This window comes from Diplotaxodon limnothrissa, linkage group LG7, assembly GCF_057381915.1.
Source record: "Diplotaxodon limnothrissa isolate DT_005_m linkage group LG7, D_limnothrissa_male_GT1.1, whole genome shotgun sequence".
Lineage (NCBI taxonomy): Eukaryota > Metazoa > Chordata > Actinopteri > Cichliformes > Cichlidae > Diplotaxodon > Diplotaxodon limnothrissa.
Window position 1 is genome coordinate 29,004,482 of NC_140602.1, and position 23,762 is coordinate 29,028,243.

Genomic DNA, 23,762 nt, shown 5'->3' on the forward strand with positions numbered 1-23,762 from the left:
ATGTCGTCAAACACCATGCAGCTAAAACAGTAACTGGGAGCAGGTTTACGGATTCTGCATACAAACGTAAACACAGAGCGCGGACCCGACGCGTCAGAGTCAGATTTTGGTGCGTCGTCGGGTCCGCGCTGTGTTTGCCTCTTTTTTTTTCGCTGGCTTCTGCAGCTGCAGGTTTCATAACTCTCTGTTTACATCTCTAATTAAGTCTCACATGTGTCAGCTTTCTTTTAATAGATACGAAATTATGGATATATACTGTTAAATGATCAGAATTGTAATATTTCTGACTGAGGCAAAACTTTCCAGATTCCAATCAAATTGAATCGGATCCTGTATCGAATCAAAAGGATTCTACAAATCAGTGACGATGCAGCCGTACTCAGCTCCCTAAGCATTTTCCCTTTCCAGTTCACAATCAATCCCACCCCTAGGTCAAAAATATGTATAGGAATTGGCCTAATCTAATATTTTGTATGAACCTGTCCAGCTGTCCAGTGATTAAACGACAAGTAGATGGAGGCAGGACTTCACAGCAGGGGCATACTCCATAATGTGCTGTGCATTCTCATATGTATATTATATATATTGCTCACTTATTGTATTTACCAACATCAAGGAGTTATGAGCAAAGAAAGGCCACACCATAGTGCATGTTTAAATAGGGAAAGTTTATTGATCAAAATGTATTACGCAGATACGCATTACATTTTTTTCAGCCCCCCAATCGAGAAAACAAAACCAATTACATGTTCAAAGCAACGGAACGGTGGCCCAATATCAGAGAGAACTCCACTCTTGAGTGAGCAGCGATAATTGAGCAGTCCGTTTTATTTTGCAGATTCAAGCTGCTCTTCAAAATTTTCACCACCAGATGTCACCGGAGAGGACTGTGTTGAAAAGCTTCGAGTAATGAACCGTTTTTCAATACAAGCTTCAGTGCTTCGGAAAGCTTCATTTGGCCATCACTAGTGATGATGATTCTTCTTCTCCTGGGCTTATATGGCTTCAGTCCGGCGGCACTCTGGCGCCACCTCTCGGCTTCATCTGTCTGCACCTTGAAAGAGTTCATTCACTGAGGCGCGTGATCCCCCCCCCCCCCCCCCCCCCCCACACACACACACACACGATGACCCGGAGTCAGAGTTATGAAAGACGAAGCTGAACATCATGAGATCATATATGAACGGAGTGCTGAACACAAGCTCACGTCTTTAAAGTTTCACAATTATTAAGATTGTTATTATTGCACATTTCCAGTTTGGACCCAGAGTTCACAGTGCAACACCCTGTCAAACTCAGAATATGATGGTGGCTAGTTGCAGTCCAAGATGAATGTAAACAGCTGCAAAACTAACTTTTAGTCTGTATTTGTGACTGAGTAAATAAAACAGAGACAGAGCAGTGGCCGGGCTCTGTGCGTGGACGTGCTGCAGTGTGTTGAAGCACAGGAAACAGGTATACGAATGGCTACAGACCAAACCTGTAAGTCACAGGTTGCCCCACCCCAAATCCTACCCGCACTTCCTGTTCATCTCTGACACAGGTGGGATCTGCTTTCAAAAGAAACTTCCTGTTTTTTTCAGGCTTTAATCAGCAACTGAGTCCAGAAACAGCTTACTGAGGTCATAGGTTAGCTGAGCAGGACTCTCATTACCTCATTAATTTCAGAGGAGTTGCTTCCTGCTGGACATTAGGGAGAGTGGGTCAGGGGAGGTCAGTTCATCTTCTGTATACAGGCTTTAGGCCCACACTCAGCAGCTCCAGTGGGAAACATCCCTCTTAGTTTGGATTTATTATTATTACAGCTTTGAAATTCATATGAGTTGTTCGCACTAAAGTAAAAAGCACCATCACTTCATGTGGAGACCCTGTCGGCGCCAGCTGCGGTTGCAAGGCTGGAGCCGATCAAAAAAACACCCCGATGACGACTGTGTTTAGACTGTTCCCCCCATTCCATGCAAGGCCACCTGGGTTGGGTGGAAGACTGTTCATCCCCCCTCCCTTTCCAAACGCCTTCCACGCTTATTCCTTTCCGATGCTGACGGTGGATCAAGGAGACCAGCGCACGCAGGCCCGGATGTACTGTCTAAATCGACTGTCTCACCCTTTACCCACCCCTGTTGCTTCTCATGTGTTTCTTTGGTGTATTTTTTTCATGTGTTATGTGCAGAGGTGTTTTTTTCTGTTCTCAAACTGATCTCCCTGTTGGAGCTCAGTCTGGGGGGAGTTATTTTTTCTCCTTATCTTTCCTCATGTGGTGCATTTTCCATTGTTATACCTCTCTGACCTGTCTTCCCCATGTGATTTTTTGTGTAATGTATGTATGGTCGGAGGGTAAGATGGTGCCGCCATTGCATGCAATAGGTCGGCAACCTTATGAAATTAGGAAATTTACCCTTGTGGGACTAATAAAGGTATATCAAATCAAATTACGAGACTCGAGCCGGTGACTGAAGGACTGCAGACTTATCTTCTGAAATATGGACGGAGCTTTAATCCAGGAGTTTAATCAGATCCTGCATCCTCTCTGATGGCCAGCAGGGGGAAACAGGAAGTTTATTTTGAAAGTGACCAATCAGAGTCAGAGAGCAGCAGGAACGAGGAGAGGGTTTATATACTTCCTCAGGCCAAATTTTTTAAATATTTATTCATACAGTGCTTTATTCTAATGATAATGAGAGTCGGTGTAACGAGGGCCACACAACACACCCAGCAGCAGTTAAGAAGCATTTAGCAGAAAGCCAAAAATATGCCACAGATGAAGGTTTGTGAGATGTTTTTATAGTTGTTATAGCTGCCGGCTGCTCGTCCTGATTAGTTACGAGCTTCCTCATGATCGTCAGTTTGTGTCTCCGGTTTGCAAATTGTTCCAAAACCCTCAATGTGCATGACACACTTCATTTGACACGCATGCAAACAAAGCAGCCTTTGTATTTCATACCACACAGATTTTATTATTTCATGTTCCATATTTCAGATGAAAGGACACAGACAGGAAGTGATTTGCTCTGTTTATTTCACTGAAGTCAGAATAAACAAAACACCAATTTACAGCTTTATGATGAAATCATTAACGTTAACACGTTTATGTTTCATGTCTAACGTACATTAGCACTTTATAAAAACCTCAGTGAGTCTTGCTGACTCACACACAGAGTGCAAAGGTTTAGGTGTGTGCATGAGGCGGTATCACTAAGCTATAAAATAATAATAATAATCACAATATCAGTATGCTAAAGTCAGGAAGATAAAGCAACTCTTTTAGGATTTTAAATTAGGTCAAAATCACCGACTATATGTAAAAGATTGGAACTTCATTCTTGGTAACAACCAACAGGGAGCAACTCTTGTTTCACAGATGTATGTATTGATATGCCCCTCCTCCTCCCTTCACCTTTGACCTCAGTGAATGGTTTATTACCGAGTCGTGTTTAATAAATCGTGAGATTAATGAAGGTCTAGAGTCAAACTAGTGATGACTGTTTCTATCTTTTTATACAGTCTGTGACTGAAACCACAGAGTGTGATTATATTTTTCAGTTTAACAGATGAGCTTTGTCCCCACTTCCTTTTATTGGGGGTCCTTTTATATGGCCAACGCCCAGCCTGTAATTAGAGCAGCAAACACAAGTCGGACACTAGCTAACTATGTGACACACTGATGGATGATGTGGTTTTGGCCTCTGGGATGGACCAGTAAAGGAATGTTAACAAAGCCACGATGTGAAGTCATGACAGTAGATCCGGTCCCCGCTCTGGGAGTCGGGAACCCTACATGCGCACCTGCCGACCTCAGAGCTACATGTTGGATTCGCTGTGGCCGCGTTTGTCATTCTCGAAGTCGCTGTCCTGGGAGATGAGTTTGTAAGGTTTCTTTCTCTCCTTCTCCTCCAGCACTGAGTTTCCCATCTCCACATCTTTGCTGCGGAGCTCGTGTCGGGACAGGAACTCGACAATGCCAGCGCCAATCGAGTCGCCCAGGACATTGGTGGTAGTGCGCAGACGATCCCTATAAGAAACCAGAGGTCAGAGGGCAAAGACACACAAAGGGCGAGCACGTGTGCTTTCAGACTGTCCATTCAAAGGAAGAAATCTTTAAAAGATCCACAGAAACACCTTCATTAATCTCCTGATTTATAAAACAATAATTGTGTTCTGGAAGCCTGCTGAAAGCAGAATAAACAGTTTTTATTCTGTGGAAATGGATGCTGCAGAGGTTGTTCCTGTTCGGAAACACTAAGCTTTCTGGAACTTTGTGGATTTAATCTTTATCACAGGTCTACAGTCTGTGAATGAACTTTCAGAGCGGAGCACGTGAAAGGATTGGCCTACTTTCAAACGTCCTGCACACCTCTCTGAACTTTCTGCTTCCTGCAGGCTTCCATACGCTCTCATTACACAGACGTATGAGTGTCTGAAGCTGCAAACAGCAAAACACGGAGAACACCAGTTGGTCTGAGAGCCAGCTGGTTTTCTGGTTAGGGTATAAAAACAGCAACCACAGACCAAAAAGCTGAACATAGCAGCTGAACAAATCTTAGAAATATGGTATCTAACCAGATTCTTACTCTGGATGGCATTACCTTGGCCTCCAGTAACACTGTGAGGAACCTTGGAGTCATTTTTGACCAGGACATGTCCTTCAATACACGTATTAAACAAATATGTAGAACTGTTTTCTTCCATTTGTGCAATATCTCTAAAATTAGGAATATCCTGTCTCAGAGTGATGCTGAAAAAGTACTTAATGCATTTATCGCATTTATTACTTCTAGGCTGGACTACTGTAATTCGTTATTCGCTCTTCCCTGAAAAGCCTTCAGCTAATCCAAAATGCTGCAGCAAGAGTCCTGACAGGGACTAGAAAGAGAGAGCAGATTTCTCCTGTATTGGCTTCACTTAATTAGCTCCCTGTAAAATCTGGAATTTAAAATCCTGCTCCTCACATACAAGGTCTTAAATAATCAGGCCCCATCTTATCTTAATGACCTTGTAGTACCATATCACCCTATTAGAGCACTTCGCTCTCGCACTGCAGGCTTTCTTGTTGTTCCTAGAGTATTTAAAAGTAGAATGGGAGGGAGAGCCTTCAGTTTTCAGGCCCCTCTTCTGTGGAACCAGCTTCTAGTTTGGATTCAGGAGACAGACACTATCTCTACTTTTAAGATTAGGCTTAAAACTTTCACCAGGCTGCTGGGGGATTCCCATGATGCACTGAGTGTTTCTTCTTTACGCATCAAATGTTAATAGACCTTTCTGCATTTAATCATACTTGTTTTTACTCTCTGGCTCTCTTCCACAGCATGTCCTTGTCCTGTCTTCCTCCCCTCACCCCAAACGGTGGTGGCAGATTGCCGCCCCTCCCTGAGCCTGGTTCTGCTGGAAGTTAAAACTTTTCCTTCCCAGTGTCACCAAAGTGCTTGCTCATAGGGGGTCATATGATTGTTGGAGTTTTCTCTGTTTTCTTTGTATTATTGTAAAATATTATACTACTACTAATAACGCAATATAAAGTGCCTTGAGGCAACTGTTGTGATTTGGTGCTGTAAAAGTTGAATTAAATTGAATTGAATAGATGGTTGGATGGACAGATGAATGGATGGGCGATAGATATTCGGACTTTGTGGCATAAACCAGGATAACTGAGCAGAGTTGGCATATCAGGCTCTTCACTTCCTTCTGTTCCAGGTGGAAAGTCCTCCTGAAGCATCCTAGTTAGAGCAGAGTTTTTTCTTATTACCCCAGTTAGCTGAGTAATTTCAGGGAAGGGTATTCTAATTGAAACGATTAATTTGGGAAACCTAATTATGTTTCTATGTTAAAACTCACTGCAAAAATATTTAATACAAAAGGGAAGATGTGGAGCGAGACTCATGGGAGCGGGAAAAATGTGTCACTAGGTGGTTGTAGACATGGAGCTGTATTTGACCTTTAAATGAGAGATAATTCATGTACGGGTACTTTACACAACAGCGTTTATACTTGATAAGACTCCTTTCACATTAGCACTGAAAAAGAGTGGTTTCAAAAGCGAAGGTTCTGGAAAGCTACTGATTACAGAGTGGTGAAATAATGTTATTGTTAAGGTAACATCAACACTAACCTCCCTGTGGATCCAATCATCCAGGTACTCAAATCCCACAAAGCTGATCTTGTTCATTAAACAGTTTGTTAAACAGTAGCTTTATTGAATGTATGTGTATGCAATGTTTTCTAATGTCGTCTACTGTAAGGATGTCTAACTCACATTACTTGATGGATCACTTTGATTTTAAATGGATCACACCAGTGAAACTCGCCTTTCTGTCAGTGTAAGGAGGTTTACCTGCGCGTTTAATGCCTGAAATATTTTAGTATAAGAAAAAGAAGTGTAAGTTTAACAGGATGTCTCAGTTTTTCTGCTTTTCTGCATGATAAATAAAAGTGGCCGTAGAAAATGAAAGAAATATGCCACAATGCAGCTTAAATTGTAAGAACTAAATGGGTAAAACAACAGAGAAGGTTCTGCTAGCTGATTGCCCAGAGTGAGCTGTAGTGATCAAATACAACATTTTTCGTAGTTTCTTTCTTTCTGTCTTTAGTACCATCATAAACACCTTGAGGCAACTGCTGTGATTTTGCATGATATGAATACAATTGAATTGAATATAAATTTGAAATTTCTATCGTAGATGGTGAAAAACAAGATGTTTTCTGATAATGTTTATCTCTTACTTAGATACTTTGGTGTAGTATGAATGGCCATATCAGTAGGAAAGGCTGTGAAACTTGTAAAACATATGAAAATACTGTTAAAAGTCCAAAATCTATGCTTTCCTTCACATTTTCCAAAGCCATCCAGTGGCCTTGTGTTTAAAGGCCTTGGTCTTGGCGAAGCATGTGTAATGGTCCGAGTACAGAGCCCCGTGAAACACCAAGACTCTGTTCAAACTGGAATCTGTGGGATAAATTGGAGTCTAACCAGCACAGCGGAGGTCCTTTAAGCACTAAAACAGTGAAGCCACCGGCGATGAAGACAAACACAACAAAGTGCTGATGAAGATCAGCACTTGTGAAGGTCTTGTTGCCTACATTTACATGATGAGTGAGCTGGTCTACCAACAGTGATTACCAACAAGAAGGTACTTACAGGAACCAATCAACTGCAATGATGAGAGTGATGTCATCAGTGGGAAGTCCGACTGAGGTCAGCACAATCACCATGGTAACCAGACCTGCCTGAGGGATGCCGGCAGCACCAATGCTGGCTGCAGTTGCTGTGATACTTTTAGAAGGAGAAAGAGACATAAATCCACAGAGTTTGAGTATGAAGACGCCTGTTAGGACTTTAGTTACCTGATGGTGATAATCTGTCCAAAGTTCATCTCCATGTTGTTGACCTGAGCAATGAAGATGGCTGCCAATGCTTCATACAGTGCGGTTCCGTCCATGTTGATGGTGGCGCCCACGGGCAGCACAAAGCGAGTGATCCTCTTATCGATTCTGTTGTTTTCTTCCAGACATTTAAAGGTGACTGGCAGCGTGGCCGAGCTGCATGATAGCAGAGAGGAGGAGGATTTTAAAGCATCCAGAGAAACAGAGAAAAGTGTTTCAGACACACTATTATAGTGCTCAGCACCGAGAGCGGGTTCATTTTTTACGCCTCATTTACAGACATCTCTAGTTGAAACAATAAATGTGGTAAAAATAACGGAACATGTCAACAAGAAGAACAAGATCGTGTTTTAGAAAGAGGTTTTCACAGAACAATAACCAGCTCATATATCTACGACAACAGCTGCAACTACGTACTGCTCCTGGAACTAAACCATTTACTGCAACTACAGCAGCAAAACAACTGCTGACATTACCCAAACCACTGCAACTGAACAGCAACAACACACCCTACAGCATGTAGCATGTCAACTAAACTGAAAACTGCAACCAACCACCTACAACCAGTTAACCAACTATTCAACTAAACCACCTCTGAACAATGACGGCCATACTGAGATAAGTTGCTTTGGATATGCTACTGTCAGCTGCTGTTAGCTTCTGTTAACTGCTTTTAGCTGCTGTTAGTGAAACAGATTTTGCAGTAGATTTAAACTTATTGCACGCTGAGCACATTAGAAGGAAAGTGTCATTTTTAGTACATCTGATCCTAACATTAGCTAGCATGATGTTAGAAGCAGCTGTTTTTGTTTAGCTGACTCATTTTCAGCTGTCTGGAGATGGAAGGATCATATATCTAATAACCACATCCACAAAAACGGGAGATGTCCTTCCACAGCTTCCACAAACCGGTGCCCGCTCCTACGTAACAGATGAATCTTAAGTTTATGAGAACAGATCACTTTGTCAGAAAATCTAATTACGGACTAATCAGTGCATATTTATGAGTATAGTATACTTTTTTTGTAAGTAACCTCAAACATGAACAAACCTTGACAAAGTTAAAGCCTGAAAACTAAATGGTGAGATGGAAGACATTTATTTGGATCTTTGAGGGCCCTCAGATATGAATTAATGTGTGATTGACAGAAATTATTTAAGATGAGTTTCACCCAAACGATCCAGTTTACATGTACCTGAAGTCCATATAAACTGGACCATCTTAGTTGTAGTTTTTTAAGTTTCAGCCACATTTGGCTCACTCATTAGACAACGAAACCAACCAACGCAACTTACATCAACCATTACATCTACAGCTACAACTACAGCTGTTTACAACAATGACTGCAACTAGAATGCACCAGTTAAGGTCAAATATTTCTGTCTTTTGAGTAACTTGGCTCATCTTCTCTGGCAAAAGTATATTTAATGAACAAAAAGAAAATTGGTGTGTTTTGGTGTTTCTGTCAATAGAAAACACCAAAACTTCCATTTGTTGAAGTTTGGTAGAAGTTGCTCACCTGGAGGAGGTCCCCAGAGCCGTTACCAAAGCTTGCAGGAGCCCTGCGATGAAGATGAAGGGGTTCTGGCGAGTAATGACAAAATAAAGAGTGGGCAGAATAAGAACAGCATGGATCATCAAGCCGATGATGACCGTGATGGTATACATGCCCAGCTGGCCACCCATCTGGGTCAGATCGTCCATCTCCACAATCTTTCCTGCAATCAGGAACAAGATGCCAATGGGGGCATACCTGAGAAGAAGTGAAGAGTGGTGCGTTACTGCAGATAACTTTCATGGTGGACAGGGAACTGCTTTTTATTCAAAACATTTCCCAGTGAAATCTCAGATGTTTTACCACATAATGATGGCGACCAGGCGCATGATGGCTTCGTTCAGGCTGTCAAAAAAATCCCGCAGGAGCTGGCCCTGCTCTTTCATGTTGCCAATGATTAGACCAAAGCACATGGAGAAGACCACCAGCCCGAGAGCATTGACCCCGTTCACTTGACCTGGCACCGGGATAACTTCCTCTCTTGTGATCTCCATGGTCTCCTGGGTGCCGTTGGTTGAGTTAAAGAGGGTGTCATTCACAGTCACCGTCACATGAACTGTTCGTTTTCCATATTTGGTTTTGAACTGGAGAATGGGAGAATTAAAGGAATAAGGTTAGACGAGCGGAACAGTTCAGCACGCAACAAATCAGAGAGTTTAGATGTAAATGGCTTAAAAGTGTTTATATTGTTTTAAAAATAGGCGCAGTAATATTACTCTGACGTTGTCTCGTCCACCATCATTTAGTAACCAAAAACGATGCATTTTATTTCTTCTTTGCGAATATTTGATCAATATTTATTGAGAAACCATTTGAACTGATTGCTATTCTCTGTCTAAACAGCATCAACATCAGCCTGTCTACAGCTCAGACTTAGCCATCAAATCATGACCGTTTTTTCCAGGAGACCAGGAGATAACGTTATTCAGGAAGTATTACTAGAAGAGAAAAAAAAATCAGTAAGATTTATGATTTCTATTCAAAGTCCTTCTTCACCATCACAAGTAAACCCTCTGGGGTTTGAGTTTGGTTAATGTGCACCCGTGTTTAGAGAGTTTTAATTTTTAGAGGGAAAAATCTGCCCCTAACTGCTTTTTTATCTCATATCAGGATTAAAAATGGACTCCAGTTTGAGTGTCCCTGTTAAGCATTAATTTCTCATCAGGTTCCTCTTCCGAGTGAGCGTGGTTTGGTTCTGATCTACTGATAATCAAGACCAGCTCTTATACAAAAACCTCTCCACCGTCAACATCTGCACAACTTTTATTTAGAAACTTTTTGCAACCAGAAGTTGTCTCTCTCTGTAAAATCAATGAATCTCGGAGTCTCTCACTGATGGATCATTAAAACATGATTGTACACGCGTGTCTTCAACCCCGCTGCTTCAGCAGCAGCAAAACATGCCAGGTTACAAAAATCGAGGGGTGCACGACCTGCAGAAACAACAGTAAACCAGCAGCTTCATCAGTGGATATGAGGCCACTTTTGTCGTACGGCGCCATTAGCCAGTGTGAGAGTGGTGAAGAAGAGCAAGAAGAGTTCTTTAACTTTTCTCATGAATGTAAATGTCAATTATTTAAATGAAACTTTTTAAACAAAGCTAAGTGTTTTTTGGACTGCTGGTAAAGTCATCTTCAGTGCTTTCACTTAAAAGTGTACGTCACTTTAATGTTCAGGCTGGATCTGACTGCAGTGCATACCAGCTCAGCCTGATGGCACGGTCAGGGAGGCTGTATAAAGTGAGACATTCATGTGAATGGACCTGAAATCACAGCACAGCCATCGTCTCACTTCTGTGTCTGCTGATTTTGTCAGATGAAGCTCTGAGTTTGACATGTTTGGAGCTGTTCTGTTGTCTCCTGGAAACCAGTGAGAGGTAAACTTCTGCACCTCAGCATCTCTATGTGAATGAGAGGGTGAAGAAGAGGTGAGAGGTGAAAAGGAGCGAGCTGTGGGTTCATTTCGGGTTCATGCTGAAAGATTCTTGGAGCTGTAATCGTTCAGTGAGCTGGAGTTGGCAAGAAGGAAAATTTCAGACCCAGTGAGAGCTTCAGGGTGACATCAGGTTAAAAAGACTAGTAGCATGTCAAGTTTCATCAGTGCTTAAAGACTGAGCTTTGTTCAGCTGAAATTTCCAAGCACTCTGTACACACCAACATGTAGTTGGAATAAACGATCTATGATCCAGCTGGAGAGATTAACATGCCAACATTTCTGTTCCAGTGATAACAGCTGCAGGAGCTAGTTTACCAGGTATAAAAGATAAAGCTCACCTGTTGCGTGCAGGCTTGGACCAAGTTTGGTGGGAACATATTTCTGAAATGAGAAAACAGGTCATTCTGAGACAGCGTGGACTAACTTCAGTTAAAACTGTGACTGCATCACTGTTGTAGCTACCTGATCAGGTCCAGGAAGGCATCGGCAGGACTGACTTGCTCGATGGTCTGCTGCTTCCCAAACTCATCTTTAGAGCCTTTTCCCGGGTGGATGATGAGCACGATGATGATACCGATGAACACTGCGATAATGGTTGTGGTCATGTAGTAAATCACGGCTCTCATGCCCATCTTTCCTGAGGCTTTGCTGTCCAAAGCTGCCATTCCTGATGGAAAGAGGGCGGGATATGTTTGATCATTAACACAGTTTTTCCAGATCATAGCAGGAATGTTATGAATTAATCGTCTAACAACATATGAGTTTAATGGATGAACATTTGATGGTTTAAAAAACAAATCCTGTCAGAGAAAAACAGGTATTCAGTGAGAGAGGAGAGGGATGACTTATTTTAGTATTAATGGTTAATGGTAATGACTGACTTAGAATTCAGCTACATATTCCAACCCTGGAGGTCGATGCTTGGTTACAGCAGAAAAAAAAGTTCAATTTTGCCTCTTTTGTTAGTGAATCAGTGGGAACCTCTTCATCACCAGACCGGGCTGAAGGCTGACTCTCAGTGAGTATTAGTTTGTAGGGACGACCTCCCTCTGAACCACCTCCATCAGCTCAGCTGGGACACTGCTGATCTTTTCATGGTGTGAAAATTACTACATTTTGTGTCTGTCAGGTTATTACAGCCCAGCATGTACAGTGATTATGTTGTGAAGTCACACAGTAATGCACACCATCCATCAGTGCTTACCTATAATGTAAAGAGATTTTCACAATCCTCAAAGATTTCTTGAGGTGAAAATGCTAGGAAAATGATTTTAACATAACCCAAACCCCACCTAACCCAGAGGGAGCTTAGTAAAACCAACAAAGCGTTTAGGCCTAATTTAGAGGTAACAGCCAAAGTCCTGACGGTTTGCTGATGATGTTAAGAGGTTTTAAGGAAACAGCTTAATAACAAATCATACCGAGGTTAAAGGTGAACGTAGCTGATGACACTTTACAACAGTTGTCGCCATCACAGTTACAAACCACTTTTCTGACTGGTTGGTCACCATTTCTTTTCCAAACTTGGAGGATGACCACTGAGCTGTGCACTGTACCTGTTATTAGACTGGAGATCAGCAAAGGCAGGACCAACATCTGCAGCATCCTCATCAGCAGCTCTCCAGGGAAGGAGAAGTACTTCACTTCTCGATAGGTCATTTTGTAGGGGCGCAGCGCGAATCCGAGAACGATTCCTGCAGTCAGAGCACGTTCCTATTAACAACTACAAAACTGAAGAGATGTCTCTGTTTTGCAGCAGGTGTACATACCTACAATAACTGCTCCAACTGTGAAGAGCACAAAGGAGTTCTTCTTCAGGAAGGCCTGGACGTCCTCTTTAGAGATCTCCTCCACTTTTCTCTTGGCCTTCATGGTGCGAATGTGAATGCTTTCCCTGATGCGCTGCATCCTGCTGAAAATATGAAAAATGGAAGCATGATGTCACTAGGTTCGTGAACCTAGATGGTTTCAGAACTCACCAGCACTGAAGCACTGGCTCATTACTGAGGCTTCCGTCAAGGATCCACCTTCTTATATTTTCACCAGGCCTGGATCAACTCCTCAGCCCATACGCTGCTGTGGGTGCCAGTGGTTGTCGAATTTCCTTCACAACTCGTTTCCATGCATTGCGATTGTTGGCGATTGTCCTGGTCTCGTCGAGATTTATTCTGCGATCTCCGATGTCATCTTTGAGCTGTTTTAGCCATGTTTTCTTCTGTGCCGTTCGTTGGATTCTCCACTGTGTTGGTCGTTTTACGCCAGAGGAGTTGGGTACTTGGGTTTGTTTAATATCCAGCCCATTGTATAGAATTATTTCCCTACTTCGAAACAACTAAATATCTTTTAACATAAAAAAATGCAAGGTCCCAATTAATGTGTGAGATTTCATCTGAGAGGTAACATGATCTAATTTCTAAAACTGTGCCTGTGCCACAGCATGTGGCTGAAACACAAACTGCCCCAACCTGAGACGGGACACCTATGACCTGATAGGTGCTGAGAGGGGAACCCTGTCACATCAAAAGCCTCAATTATACGTCTGTGATCTTGCTTGGGTACGAGTGACGTAAATGTTGTCATCTGATCGTGAGTGTGAGGGTCTGTGTGTACTTCCCACTTTGGGACCACAAACTCATCTTTGGAGAATTTACAGTACAATTCATCCCAGGCAATGGACATCAAACATCAGATAAGCGGCACTGAGACTCCAGCTGCCATGTCCGCAGAGTAATCAAGGCAATATTCATCACTGATGATAATCTGAATCCCTAACTGTTCTCCCAAGGCTTCAAAATCAGATGACAGAAAACATAATAACTCTATCAGACATAAAAGACATATTTTTCCTAGACCCAAGTACTTTTTTGCTCCAAAGTTAGGGTGACTTAGCCCTCTGAAGTATTTCTATTACCATTCTGTATTTCATTATCTCTTTCCTCTCTGAGGTCTAAGTTATCGTCAGTAATGACCATCCCCAACCCTAACCCCGGGAGATAATAATGCATCTCGTTTTTAATTACATTTTTGGCAATTAGAGAGCAAACAAATTAATTATTCCAGCTGAAATTGAAAAAGTTTACCATCGCATGAGGAAAGGTTAAGGTAGGGTTACCATCTATGATGGCTTAGATTCAGGCGTTTTAATCCAAATCAGAGATAGATGCTGCTCTTCACCTACCTGTTGGGTGTGGCGTTGGCCCTTCAGACGCTGAGGTTGACCCGGCAGGGAGAGAAAGCAGCAGAGGGACAGAGAGTCTGAGCGATGAAGCTCCTCGGTGTGGGAACCAGAACTCGACTGCAACCAGAAAAGACAGGAGGGGGCATCCAGAGGAGGGGGGCGGGTGAGATAATGATCCTCCCATAATAACACTGTTAGCCCTGTGACACACTTTCAGGTAAAGCCCAGGTGGATGAAAAAGTTTCTGAGAAACATCACAGGATTGTTTCACTGACACATTATCTGCCTTTGAAAGTTCCAGCTCTTCCTCACCTCCAAACGCTCTTCCTCACCTCTTCTGCACTCCTCTCCTTCTTCAGCTTGAAGTGTGACTTTGATGCTCGGTTAGCATCCACATATTTATGTGAAAGGATGCCAATCAAACAATAAGCCGCACCTCCCTCGGGACGTGGTATAGTTTGAGGTTACTCCTTGGAGTAAACGACGCACCACAATTAGCTGAACAAACTGAAGCTGAGATGAAGAGCGACCTGACTGTATGGAAACATGTTCCTGCGGGGGGATGAGTATAATTAGTGAAGAATACCCCTGAAATCAGGTCGCCTAGCCTCCTACAAACACTGTTCCCCGGTCACTGTGGCAGCAGTGAATGAAGCAGGAACATCGGCCTGTGACAGCTTTACTACACTCGCTACTATTTTTAATACTGCCCTTCGATACCTAAAAACAGGCTGAGCTCAAAGCAGGATCTGACCGACAGAAACAACAGCATCAGCTGATCATCTCAGAGAACCGGCTCTGATCTCTGACACGATGAGGTTGTTAGTGAAGCTGGAGGCGAAGCTTCGGACTGCAGGCTGGGTTTACTTTATGCTGCTCTTGTTTCTCAGACCGAAACTTCTTCATTAAAGCCAGAAACGGTAACATCTTGTGAAAATTGGTTTCATTTTTAGATCGCTGTCAGAAACTCTTCATCCAGTTGTAATGAAACTGGAGTCGTATGGATCCCACAATGTGTGACCTTTGACCTCTACTCTGGCCATGGAACTCACACTAAATATCTTTTTTGAGGTTTGACACACACACACACACACACACACACACACACACACACACACACCATACTGACAGTTAACCCCGCCTCCCTTCATTGCTGTGATTGGCTGCCCAGTATGCCACCCTGCCCTTAGACTTGGTGTTTCTCAGCTTACGTCACTTCTTCTCGTGCTTTTTAAATGTGTGCAGTAACAAAACGTTGTGCTGTGTTTCTTGTTAGATAAATGTTTTCAGCAGGAAGTGAGTTAAACACCTGAGGATGATGATGTTAGAGTGGGGGGTTGGACACGTTTACCCTTAGATGGTGCTCGGACCTGTGCAGAGGACAGATGAGGCTGCAGGATGTTTCCTTGATACCGAGCTTCATGCTTCATATCATATACTGTGATGAAGATGAGGAGTTCTGTATTCAGCAGGAGCTTCGTCCCTGAACATGATCCTGACCCCGGGTTCACCTGCATCGCTCACACTGCATCAGACAGGAAGCGCTTACACACAGAGCAGCTGCTGCTGTGAGTGAGGCTCAGGTAGAGCGGCTTCATAAGAACCTTTTACTCCTCCTCCTCTTCATCCCTGCCCTGAATGAGAACATCAGACTGTGTACAACACAAGAACAAAGCTTCAGACAGCAGACAGTTCACTCTGACCTCTGACCTTGCTCTCTGTTTCCTGGGAACAGAGTGAGAAAAGAGTGAGCAAAGCCTGAAAATTCACACACCCGAGTTTTTGTTGAACCTCCTGACAAATGAAATATAAACCTTGCACCTGTATCACATCTATGGGCATTTTTGTACCTTTTTAAAAACTTTCCAGAAAAACTTATTTCAGTTTTTCTGAAAAAGAAATCACACTGCTGATGCGGAAGTCTCCATAACTCCCCCAAACTCTCCAAAGCTCCCATATAAAATATAAATCTCCTGGTGTTCAGGGCCACGCTCAGGTGAGGGGCTGCTCTCAAGTGCTGCCGTTTTTATGGCAGCAGGTTTTCCGTGGGGGGAGTTGATGAAGCATGATGGGTGCAGATGGTTATCAGCACCTTTGACCTCCGTGCTGATGAAGTCAGCAGAGCCGTGCAGGTTCACTGGTTCCTCTGGTCAAGCGTGCCTCCATCTAAACGTGGGAGCTGATAAGACACGTCGATTTTTCCACACCACCCACAAAACGCTGATGAGACAAAGAGCGAGTTTAACTAGATCCAAAAAAGAGAAGCCGAGCACTTCAGACGAACAAGACGAGGAGCAGAGACCTCTGATCACCTGTCCGTGGTTTCTGCTTTTATGGATAATCAAATAATGAAATGAAGGTCTTTGTTTTCACTGGTTCTCACTTTAAAGACATGTTTCATGATTGCTGTGTATAGGTTTTTTTTCCCTTGTGCTTTTCTCGTCTTTAACAAAAGTTTAATTATTGATTACTGAGTGAAACACATCTGACTCTCATTATGATGCATCAATTATCAACCAAGTTAAAATGGTTTCATGAGTTTTTAGATGAGATTCTGACATTTCTGTGGATGGCACACATACCTATATTTAAATAACAGATCTGGCAATACATCACGTTAAACCAGATGTTCTCCCTCTCGCCCTGGTACCGGGGGCATTGGGATTCAAACAATTAAAATGCATTGATACGCTTTTAAGCAGAAAACAGTAAACTTATTTTAAGACAATCATGCAGAAGCTCTCAATGTGGTGGGCCACATTTGGCCTGCAGCCTTCAGTTTGAGACGTGCTGTCAGGTAAGGACCTATAATAACACAGAGAAACCAAGAGCAAGAGCTTGGCGACAGCGGGAAGGAAAAACTCCTTTCAAGCAAGAAGAAACCTCCAGCAGAACCAGGTTCACGAGGGACGGCGACTGGCTGCTGGTGAAAACAATAACATGATTGATTTTATACACAAAACCTGATTAAATATAATTTCCTCATCAACAGCACATTGCTTATTGAAATCTGATTAGATTATCAACAGATCACCATAAAGATACACAAACTTGGGCCCACTTGCTACATTTGCCAAACCTGTCAGGAACCTTGGTGTAACTCTTGACTCAGCTCTGACTAAATCTCTGGTCTGCTCCTGTTTTTATCACCTGAGAAACATTGCTAAGCTGAGTCCATTGTATCAGGCTCAGAATTAGAAATTGTCATTCATGCATTTGTTTCATCTCGTCTGGATTATTGTAATTCTTTGTTTACTTGTTTATGTAAAGCCTCTTTGGAGCATCTGTAAGTTGTTCAGAACGCTGCTGCAAAGCTTCTGACCAAGTCCTCCAAGTACTTCCATGTCACACCCCTACTGATCCAGCTGCACTGGCTCCCTATTAAATTCAGAATCCACTTTAAGGTTTTGACCTTGACTTTCAGGGCTCTGCATGGACAAAAACCAACATATATCAGTGAACTTTTACATCCATACATTCCCAGCAGGTCCCTGAGGTCATGTGATCAGGGCTTGCTGGTTGTCCAACACATGAGGCTGAAAACAAAAGGCGACAAAGCTTTTGGAACTGTGGCCCCCAGACTGTGAAACTCTCTCCCTTTGAGCCTGAGATCTGTGGACTCAGTGGTCGCTTTTAAAAAACAGCTAAAAACTCATCTTTTTAAACTTGCTTTTGGTTGATTTTTATTTTTATGTTTTAGCTTCTGTGAAGCACTTTGTGGTTTTTATCTTGAAAGGTGCTATATAAATTAAATTTTACTTTTTTATTTACTTTACAGCAATCACACACACACAAAGCACGGATCCCATGTACAGGACATGCCGATCCGATCCGGAAACTGGACATCTCACAGATTCCCAAAGTCCAGATTCCATCGCTCTTCAATCAAAATTCACTGAACCAGCAGCAAAAGTAGATCAAAACTACACTACAGGTCAACACCCCCCCACCCCCACCCCTCAAGAAAGCCTAATTTTTACCATTCAGTACTAAAGCAATTTCAAGTTTCACAAATTATGCCAAAATGCAAAATGCTCAGCTGTGTCTAATAAAACCTCTGTCATCATTAATAATAAGTTACCAGTAAAAATCTGTTTAAATAACATAAAGGTTAATAAGTGTCAGGTGAATGATGTCTTTTTTTTAAATAAAGTGCTCATAAATGTTTTCATGTTGTTTTAAACTGAAGGACAAAACAGAAAGTAGGCTAAGCTTCAGCATCAGGACGACCAGGACGGGACCACCAGACTCCATTCAAAAATCTGCGAAATGTACCTGGACAGACCTGTGAGCAAGTACTAAGTACTTTTACTTTACTCCAGTTCTCGATCCTAGTTTGTGTGTGTCGGTGTGTAAGTGCGTGCTTGTTTGTTTTCTCTCACAGGAAATCTGGAAACGTGACTGGAATTAAACACATCCACTTCCCACGGTAAAGATAACACATCACAGTCACGTCACAGCAGCAGCATAGCGAAACCTTCCGCTTTAATTCCACCGTTAGTGTTAGAGTGAGCGAGGCTGACCTCGTGAATGTGACCTTATCCCGAGTTGATAGGAGACATTAGGCTCGTTTATCCTGATGCTTTTATTCTGATGCGTCACACGTGAGAACGTGTTGACATGTAAACACAGGTGAACCTCCGGATGTTGATCTTCGGTGTTTAGATTCAGGGTTCAGGACTACCACAGGCACAGGCTGTCGCTGACCTGCCGGGAGTCCGTCTGAGTCTCCAATATTGAAATAATATTTATTTAATATTTTTGCAGCATTGAATTAAAAGTATGAATGCAGCAGTGCTGGTGGAGGGTTCGGCTCATTTAACCTTCCACAATGTGAACAGCTGTTCGCTCCGATCAGTTGACCCCATGTTATCATGTTAAAGCTCTGCTGTACCTGACACCATATTCATGTTCAGGTGTGCTGAGGTGACACTTGAGCTCAGGAGAGTTTCTGTCACATTAAATCAAACCTGAAGTCCAAACTTTATGCGCTGAGTTCACTGCTGCTCGGAAATTCCTCCTCTGCGTGTGGAAATAACCAATTAACTCCGCAAGTTCATTACTCCTCAATAAACCATTAACAGCCCCCCCCAACCGAAACCTTCCGCTCTGATTGGTCCGAGCCCCGCTGACTGTGTATAAATGCAGGAGACTCAGCTGGAGACAGCAGACACACAGCACCTCCTCCTCCTGCTGCTTCATCTTTATCCTCAGTGTGAGGCACCATGCTCCGCGGCTCCGCTCTGCTCCTCCTCCTCCTCCTCTGCTCCTCCTCCGCCTTCGAGCCTCTGCCGGAGGAGGCGGCTCCCCGCCGGGCCCGTTTCTCCGCCAACAGCCCGAGTGAGTACTTGTGTTACTGCACTCACAGTAGTCTGCTACAAGTACAAGTACTGCAGTGAACGCATTAATGTTTGGAGTCTGTACCTGATTATTACCGGATCAATAAGCTGATATTTGATCGGTTATTGGCTTTAAATCTTCTAAACACAGCAGCAGGTGTTCTTCATCCTCTCACTTCTGTCTGTCGTTGAAGTATTATTAGCATAAAAACTGTCTTTTAAAAGAAAGCTGAAGTTTGATCAGCGACCATTAATGGACTCATGTATTGTTTTTTGAAGGGGTGGGGGGGTGATCATCTCAGTTCCAGTATGGAGTACTGATAACTTTAGAAAACTTCCTGCCCTCCCTATTTGTAAAAACATAATTTATGCGTCACTTTTTTCTATTCAAATCATATTTTCCTTCCATTTGTTTGCATCATATTCAAGTCACATCTGTCCCATATGCGACTGCTTGATGGGTCAATCATCTGGAAAGCTCTGTGAGTCCAGTGTGAAGCATGTTTGTGTGTTTGCAGCTGATGTGGCCAGATGTTTGAGCGGCGCCGTGACCGTCGGCTGTGGGTTCTTCTCCTGTCTGGAAAACTCCACCTGCGACACCGACGGGATGCACGAGCTCTGCGAGCTGTTCCTGCACACCGCCGCAAGCTTCAACACCGAGGTTAGTGACTTACTGTCCACCTGTCCTCCACCTGTCCTCCACCTGTCGTCTGACCTCAATGTTCTCTCCACAGGGTAAGACGTTCGTCAAGAAGAGTCTGCACTGCATGTCTCAGGGAATTTCGGGCAAAGTCTTCCAGTCCATCCGCCGCTGCAACATCTTCCAGAGGATGATCGCTGAGGTTTGCCAGCTCACAAACTTCTATGCTGCCTTATAAAAATCACTTCAGTTCTTTTTTATTTAGCTTTTGCTCATGAAGTTAAAGCTCCGTATTATATAGATATTAAAAATCCCAAGGAATGTCTCACAGCAGCAGCTGGTGAAGGTGGGGAAGACAAACTCTCCTTTAACTGGAGACAACTCCAGCAGAACCAGGCTAACCTGTTCAGTGTCTCCATCAGTTTATATATGAAAACACCTGTATCACTGTTAGCTTTAACCCCATCCTTTTAGTGTTGTAGCATCCTGTTACCTCTGCAGGTTAGAGGAGAGGAGAAAGTGCTTCTATGATCCTAAGTCAGTGTTTGTCCATCTCATCGAAGGTTCAAGAAGAGTGCTACACCAGCCTGGACATCTGCACTGTGGCTAGGACTAACCCTGACGCCATTGGAGAGGTGGTGCAGGTGCCTACTCATTTTCCCAACAGGTGAGCACCCAGTACACATACAAAATGGTGAGGCAATGCTCGCACCTGCTTTAGAGTGGAGATGCTAAAGCAATAGCACGATAACATACATGGTACCTAATTTAGCTTCTTAGCATGTTTTATAAATCTATAATTATAAAATTGGCCTTAAAGTAAAGTTGCAGCTACACCTAAAAAGTACATGCTACTGCCCCTCAGCTAGTTTCTGGAGGATGGCCAGTTATAAAAGGGGGACATTTAGGGAGGAGTTCTTAGAGAACTTTGGGCTCATACAGTAAATTTCAGTGTGTGGTTTGACAGACATGGTATTCAAGAGTCCCATCTGTCCTCTCACGTGCTGTTGCATGGTACATATTTGCTGCTGACCACTGTTTTTTCATACTGTACATTTTTACTATATAGTTTACTGTGGACACTGTTAAGTGGAGCCTGGAGTAAAACCTTCATGTGATGTTTGTATAGTGGTGGCAATTAAAAATATTGTTGTAAGAACGTAAAAATATCTTAAGAACAAGTTTAAGAGGAATCATTATATTAGCTCCTGTCTCTTTAAGAACTCTTAAAAAAGCCCTTTTTCTTCTGATTGGACACCTTCCGGAAGCCTGCTGAGGGGCGACTCCTGGTGCTTGTGAACTGTATTACTCACTAACAAAGAATTCGTTTTACATTAAAGTTATTTCTCAGTTATAATTTGAGTTTCATCTGGAAATTCCAGAACTTTCTTTTTCTTCTTACAGTTTGTGATATTTGTTCAATTGTGTTATTGAATTAGATTTTTTTTAAAAAAATTAAGAATCTAATGTTCAGACGTATTCTGTGTTGTGTTTTAGTATTATTTAGGTAATGATTTCAGGCTTTCATCTTTGATAGTTTTTGATATATTCATGTTCAAACATGGCCTCAGTCTCAATGTGCAGAAAAAACAGGCCTGAAATGGGTCGACGGACAATTTTTAAGAAATCTTCAGCCGTTAAAAACTTTTTTTGATGTATGAAACTAAACTTTTACACCACTTATTATAAATGTTTAAATTTTGTACTGTAAAATTTTGATGCAAATCTGAAACTGTCAAGCAGAAGGCCAAGGTCTGAGATGAACATGTGTCTGTTTGGCCTGCAGGTACTACAGCACCCTGCTCCAGACGCTGCAGGCCTGCGACGAGCAGACGGTGGTGGCGGTGAGGGCCGGGATCGTGTCCCGGTTGGGCCCCGACATGGAAATCTTCCTCCAGCTCATCCAGAACAAACCCTGCACCGCAGAATCCGGCTCAGCCGCCTACAATAACCCCTCAAGCTGGAGGAACATGCCCGTGTTCAACATCCAGCCGGGCTTCAGAGGCCGAGACCCCACTCACCTGTTCGCCAGGAGGTCCGTAGACAGCCAGGAGGAAGAAGACGGAGTTAAAGCCCACGAGTAGTTGACGCAGCTTGATATAAACACACAGCCAGCCCTGACTACACAAACATCAGTCCAGCCACCGACTGACTATAAAAGCAACTTATTATTATAATGCATATTTATTTTTATTAAGTTAATTTATGCAGGAGGACAAGAGGCCGCGGAGGTGAGGAGATGCTCTCACGCTGGCCGTGGAGCTCATTTACTCCGTGTTGCTCATCTGTGCTGTCTCTGGTTCTGTGTTAGAAATAAACAATGTGATGTGATGGCTTTCGGCTCCTGTCATGTTCTTGTATGAATCCGACTTCCTCTGGGTGGGCGGGGCTTCAGTAGAGTGACAGTGCTGAGCGTGGAGAAACATGAATCGTTCTGGGTCAGTTTGAAACCTTTTATTGACACTGGAATGAGTTCAGGAAGGGCAACAAAAAATAGAACCTCAACTTAAAACAGAGGCCATTGAATAAACTAGAACAAAGCAGAGCTGCAAACCTGAAGCTCAGCTGCCCGACAGTTCAGGAGGAATCGTTATTGAGCTAAGATGATGCCGTTCAAAATCACAAAGCAACAAAGCGTGACACGCAACAGCCGGCCATTTTTATTTATACAGAATGTTTAAAACAACAGAAGCATGTCATGCAGTGCCATTAAAAAGTGTTTATGTTTATTCAGTATTCACATTTAAAGCTATATAGATTCATTCAAGTTGAAATGATTGGTGATACCGGTCCTGTATTTACTGTTTATACGATCATTCTCATGTAAGACCCTGCAATTCACCTTCAAACAGCTTAGAAAGGCCCTGGAGGGATCTGATTGGCTGCAGGGCAGCCAATAGGAAAGTGGAGCAAGCCCAGAGAGCAGGAGGAAAGCAGCACAGCTCACATTCAGATAAAATACAGTAAAATATGTAACATAAGGTCAAATGCGGTGGTATTTTTACTTTTATTTAGTGCTCCTTCACACTCCCAAAGACATCTCTGGTATTAGGAGGGAGCGGACGCGGGATCAGGGTTTTCTGATCAAATGACAACGGCTCAGAGAAAACTGTGAAGCTGCTCCCAAATAGGAAATGACTCACAGAAATGTAGAGACCAGCAATCACAGACAGTCAGTGACGTTCAGCACATACGAGATTAAAAAAAACAACAACTCTGCCAAAGCAAAGTGGGCGGGTCCCAAGAACTCAACTTCAAGGTGAACAATTCAAGCAACTACCAATGAGGGCACAGGATACTGGTAACTGACACATGCTAGTGTCTAAAAAACACACTAGAGGAAGCTTCGATGTGTACTTCCTGCTCCTGCTCAGCGTGTTCCCTCTGTGTTTACCTTCCACTCCTGGAATTTCCAGTATTCTCCGCTTCCTTTGGATTTTGGACTTTGTTTTGTCTGTTTCTGGATTTGTTCATGTGGATTTGACCTTTGTTGTGCTATATCTGCATTCGTGGCCCTTTGATGATACTAATCCTGCTCAAAAATGTAAAAGAATACCAGCGAAACATTTTAAAGTTACATTCTTAGGTACTATTGAAGTACTGTGAATACTGTGAGTAATGCTGCTTTAATATGATGTATTTTTAGTGTCATAGTTGCCCCCACCTGCTGTTATTGAGGGAGCAGCTGTAACAGTCATAGGTTTTGCATTAAAATGAATTTACAGTTTTGTCCCTATTAG

At 42.9% G+C, this 23,762-nt stretch overlaps 2 protein-coding genes across 2 annotated transcripts; one reads left to right on the plus strand and one right to left on the minus strand.

The window, feature by feature from the left end:
* Positions 1-3,798: 3,798 nt before the first annotated feature.
* LOC146628467 (excitatory amino acid transporter 1-like) lies at positions 3,799-12,773 on the minus strand. Its single transcript, XM_085359555.1, has 9 exons — positions 12,635-12,773; positions 12,422-12,559; positions 11,328-11,532; positions 11,204-11,246; positions 9,234-9,514; positions 8,895-9,128; positions 7,336-7,530; positions 7,130-7,264; positions 3,799-4,009 (listed from the first exon to the last, which is right to left on the minus strand). Exons 1-9 carry the CDS (start codon positions 12,771-12,773, stop codon positions 3,799-3,801), a joined length of 1,581 nt encoding a protein of 526 aa, XP_085215681.1.
* Positions 12,774-19,268: 6,495 nt separating this feature from the next.
* LOC146628468 (stanniocalcin-like) lies at positions 19,269-22,106 on the plus strand. Its single transcript, XM_085359560.1, has 5 exons — positions 19,269-19,383; positions 19,901-20,043; positions 20,117-20,224; positions 20,586-20,689; positions 21,809-22,106. Exons 1-5 carry the CDS (start codon positions 19,269-19,271, stop codon positions 22,104-22,106), a joined length of 768 nt encoding a protein of 255 aa, XP_085215686.1.
* The last annotated feature ends 1,656 nt before the right edge of the window (positions 22,107-23,762 follow it).

Excerpts from the sequence above, each read along its gene's own strand:
- LOC146628467 (XM_085359555.1), bottom strand. The coding sequence starts at position 12,773 with ATGCAGCGCATCAGGGAAAGCATTCACATTCGCACCATGAAGGCCAAG. Across the intron at positions 11,533-12,421 it reads GATCTCCAGTCTAATAACAG|GAATGGCAGCTTTGGACAGC; the intron begins GTACAGTGCACA and ends TCTTTCCATCAG. Across the intron at positions 11,247-11,327 it reads GCCTTCCTGGACCTGATCAG|AAATATGTTCCCACCAAACT; the intron begins GTAGCTACAACA and ends TTCTCATTTCAG.
- LOC146628468 (XM_085359560.1), top strand. The coding sequence starts at position 19,269 with ATGCTCCGCGGCTCCGCTCTGCTCCTCCTCCTCCTCCTCTGCTCCTCC. Across the intron at positions 20,044-20,116 it reads CCGCAAGCTTCAACACCGAG|GGTAAGACGTTCGTCAAGAA; the intron begins GTTAGTGACTTA and ends TTCTCTCCACAG. Across the intron at positions 20,690-21,808 it reads CCTACTCATTTTCCCAACAG|GTACTACAGCACCCTGCTCC; the intron begins GTGAGCACCCAG and ends TTTGGCCTGCAG.